The sequence below is a fragment of the Propithecus coquereli genome, unplaced genomic scaffold, assembly GCF_000956105.1.
Source record: "Propithecus coquereli isolate 6110/MARCELLA unplaced genomic scaffold, Pcoq_1.0 Scaffold108, whole genome shotgun sequence".
NCBI lineage: Eukaryota > Metazoa > Chordata > Mammalia > Primates > Indriidae > Propithecus > Propithecus coquereli.
The window spans coordinates 2088580-2093128 of NW_012134747.1; the positions used below are offsets into that span (position 1 = coordinate 2088580).

The 4549-nt window shown below is 47.3% G+C and overlaps 1 protein-coding gene across 1 annotated transcript; it reads left to right on the top strand.

The window, feature by feature from the left end:
* Positions 1 to 1016: 1016 nt before the first annotated feature.
* On the top strand, positions 1017 to 3356 carry PEG10 (paternally expressed 10). The gene is given in 2 exon segments (XM_012647902.1): positions 1017 to 2176; positions 2179 to 3356. Coding segments are annotated over 2 exon segments (2247 nt in total). The 5' UTR covers positions 1017 to 1107.
* The last annotated feature ends 1193 nt before the right edge of the window (positions 3357 to 4549 follow it).

Below are 4549 nucleotides of genomic sequence, written 5' to 3' on the forward strand. Positions count from 1 at the left end.
TGTATATATAATGTGATATATGTATATCTTTATGCCCATGTTGCTATAGTTGCAGCCCCTCCCTGTTTTAATCTGTCTCTTTACACAGAAAGTTACCTTTCTATTTTCTAATTAATAACTTTATTAATATTAGCTAACAGTTATTAGATACTATATGATTTACCTGCATTATTTAATTAAATCCTCATAATAAGTTTGAGGTATACTATTATTGGGCTTCTTTGAATGTCCCATTTATAGCCTAGCCCTTCTTAGGAAGTATCAATTAATATTTCTTGAATGACTACATAATGAGGAGGAAACAGACACATACCTGTTGCTGTTCAGTGTTATGGTCAGAAAGGTAATTTAGACAGTGCTGTGGCTTTTGTGGTGGTGGTGGTGGTGGTTTTGATTTGTTAATCAGTTATCCTCTCTGTAGAGGTGGACCAGGGTCATGGCAGTTGGCTGGTGCGTCCCCTCCCCAGGGATGTTGAACACAGGCATTGTGATTTCAATATTGCCTTCTTTTTATGCGGTTCCCTATTGGTTTGAATATTAGCTATTTTTTGCCTAACTTCTCTGATAACAGGTTATTATTTTGGCTTTAATTTGCATAATTTATTTGGTATCCGTTTGCCTTGAAAGTTTCTTGCTTCGTTCCTTGTGTACAAAACTACTTGTTTGGAGGGTCTTAACATTCTTTTATAGTCTGTAAAGGTAAGCATACTATTGATAAAGTTTATGTGTTGTTGAATCATAATGAACAGGTGGCTTTTGAGAAGGAAAGGTCATTTTGGACATCAAAAAGTAGTGTGCTTTTTGTTATCTAGTATCCTGACTGAAAACTTCTTTCTCTTTAATTCTGAGGGTTTGTTTACTTTGTTCATTAATTATTAATGTAAGCAAGTAGAGCAAGGAAATGATTTAAATATTAAATCTTTTTTGTCTGCATTGTGCTGCTTTGATTAGATATATTGAATATATTCATTTATCTTCATTTGCAGAAATAAACGGGTTTTGAAAACAAAGAGAAGAAGGGGTGCAAGAGGGGGCCAGGATCCAGGCCTCCATCCCCAAAGAAGTGAAGTTGCAGCTGGGAGGTCTCCTCCCACTCCAATCATCATCATGGGTCCCGCCGACTGCCCACCTCCTCCTCCTCCCCCTCCCCCCCACAACAACAACAACAACGACAAGCACAGCGGCCATAAGAGCCCCTGCGTGCCCAACATGACCGAACGCAGGAGGGATGAGCTCTCTGAAGAGATCAACAACTTAAGAGAGAAGGTCATCAGGCAGTCCGAAGAGAACAACAACCTGCAGAGCCAGGTGCAGAAGCTCACAGAGGAGAACACCACCCTTCGCGAGCAGGTGGAAGTGGAGCCCACCCCTGAGGATGAGGATGATGACCTCGAGCTCCGTGGAGCTGCAGCTGCTGCTGCCCCACCCCCTCCGATCGACGAAGAGTGCCCAGAAGACCTTCCTGAGAAGTTCGATGGCAACCCAGACATGCTCGCTCCTTTTATGACCCAGTGCCAGATCTTCATGGAAAAGAGTACTAGAGATTTCTCAATTGATCGTGTCCGCGTCTGCTTCGTGACAAGCATGATGACCGGCCGTGCTGCCCGCTGGGCCTCAGCCAAGCTGGAACGATCCCACTACCTGATGCACAACTACCCAGCCTTCATGATGGAGATGAAGCATGTCTTCGAAGACCCTCAGAGGCGAGAGGCTGCCAAACGCAAGATCAGACGTCTGCGCCAAGGCATGGGGTCTGTGGTCGACTACTCCAACGCTTTCCAGATGATTGCCCAGGACCTGGATTGGAACGAGCCTGCGCTGATTGACCAGTTCCACGAGGGCCTCAACGACCGCATTCAGGAGGAGCTCTCCCACCTCGAGGTCCCCAAGACGCTGTCCGCGCTGATCGGCCAGTGCATTCACATTGAGAGAAGGCTGGCCAGGGCCGCTGCCGCTGCCGCTGCCGCTCGCAAGCCGCGCTCCCCGCCCCGGGCGCTGGTGCTGCAGCACCCTCCAGGCCACCACCAGGTCGATCCCACTGAGCCTGTGGGAGGTGCCCGCATGCGCCTGACCCAGGAAGAAAAAGAACGACGCAGAAAGCTGAACCTGTGCCTCTACTGCGGAACAGGAGGTCACTACGCCGACAGCTGTCCTGCCAAGGCCTCAAAATCTTCGCCGGCGGGAAACTCCCCGGCCCCGCTGTAGAGGGACCTTCAGCGACCGGGCCAGAAATAATAAGGTCCCCACAAGATGATGCTGTTTCATCCCCACACTTGCAAGTGATGCTCCAGATTCATCTTCCAGGCAGACACACCCTGTTTGTCCGAGCCATGATTGATTCTGGTGCTTCTGGCAACTTCATTGATCACGAATACGTCGCTCAAAATGGAATTCCTATAAGAATCAAGGACTGGCCAATACTTGTGGAAGCAATTGATGGGCGCCCCATAGCATCGGGCCCAGTTGTCCACGAAACCCACGACCTGATAGTTGACCTGGCAGATCACCGTGAGGTGATCTCATTTGATGTGACTCAGTCTCCGTTCTTCCCCATCGTCCTAGGGGTTCGCTGGCTGAGCACACATGACCCCAACATCACATGGAGCACTCGATCTATTGTCTTTGATTCCGAATATTGCCGCTACCACTGCCAGATGTATTCTCCAATACCTCCGTCCCTGCCACCGCCAACACCACAGCCCTCACTTTACTATCCAGTAGATGGATACAGAGTTTACCAACCGGTGAGGTATTACTATGTCCAGAATGTGTACACTCCAGTAGATGAGCACGTCTACCCAGATCACCGCCTGGTTGACCCTAACATAGAAATGATACCTGGAGCACACAGCATTCCTAGTGGACACGTGTACTCACTGTCTGAACCCGAAATGGCAGCTCTTCGAGATTTCGTGGCAAGAAATGTAAAAGATGGCCTAATTACTCCAACGATTGCACCTAATGGAGCACAGGTTCTCCAAGTGAAGAGGGGGTGGAAACTGCAAGTTTCTTATGATTGCAGAGCTCCAAACAATTTCACTATCCAGAATCAGTATCCTCGTCTATCTATTCCAAATCTAGAAGACCAAGCTCACCTGGCAACTTACACTGAATATGTACCTCAAGTACCTGGATACCAGACATATCCCACGTACACCACGTACCCGACCTACCCAGTAGGATTCGCCTGGTACCCCGTGGGACGAGATGGACAAGGAAGATCACTCTACGTACCTGTTATGATCACTTGGAATCCACACTGGTACCGTCAGCCTCCGGTACCACAGTACCCGCCGCCGCAGCCGCCGCCCCCGCCGCCGCCGCCCCCGCCGCCTCCATCCTACAGTACCATGTGAATGCCTGTCATGTCCTTCAGGATCTCTGCCCTCAAAATTGATTCCTGTTCAGCTTCTTAATCAGTGACTGTGTGCTAAGTTAGGCTACTGTATCTTCAGGGCCACCCTGGACTGGCACGCATCATATTCACCAACAAATGATCTCTGTTTTCCACCTTGACTGCCAATCTAACTAAAATAATTATCAAGTTTACTTTCCAGCCAATCCTGGAAGCCTGAAAGCTCTGTCACCATCTAAATTACAGGCCGCCAAATTCCTTGTTTAACATTTACAGAGAAGCTGATGCAAACACAGGAAATGCTGATTTCTTTACGGAGGGGGAGAAAAGGAGGAGGAGGACATGACTTTCCTTGCAGCTTCGGTACCCTCACTGGAGGACCGAAGCCTTATAAAGGAAGCCACAAGTACTGGTGCAGTGTGGAAAGGCTTCCGTGATCCTCTTGCTGCACCCATTAGAAACTTCACCATCTTCAAACTCCATTTGCGTGGTTCTGTTAACTCTCAAGGAGCAGCAACTCGACTAGTTCTCCCAGAAGCAGGCAAAAAAACCCTATGACGTGGAACACCTCAGGCCTGAAAAGAAAGTGTCCCCTCTTTAGACTGTAGCATTAGGATGCCTGGAGGGGGAAAATGATTTGGCACCCGGATCCACACTGCTATGCCTTGGAGGAATGTCTTTGAAGAGGAATTAGAGCACTGGACACTCGGACTTCCTTTGACCTGGTCCCTTGCTACTACCTTGAACTGTTTGTCTAACCTCTCTCTTTCTTTTAATTCTTTACTACTGCCACTAACCCTGCTGCAGGATGTGTGTCATCTTCTTGCCTGGTTGCTGAGACTCCATTTTTGCTGCCATGCACGGAGACGAGAGGCAGGCTTCAATTGCCAAAACACGGTTTGAGCAGTAGAAAACAACATGGTTTTATTTCAGATTGTCTGTCATGAAGAGGAGTCTGATGGTGAAGTTTCATTTTTCATCAGCATCATCTTTCATGTATTCATTATCACCCACTCTTATTCTTGCATGTTTAAATACTTTAAAACTTGTAGCTGTGGGTAGTGTCCTTTAACAGTGTTTTAAAGTGGTGACTATGCTTTCAAAAATTTCCATTGAATTACAAATTCTTATTGTTAAACTAAGTAAAAGTGATAACGTAGTGTAAGATACTTCTCTACTGTGAACTTCTTACAA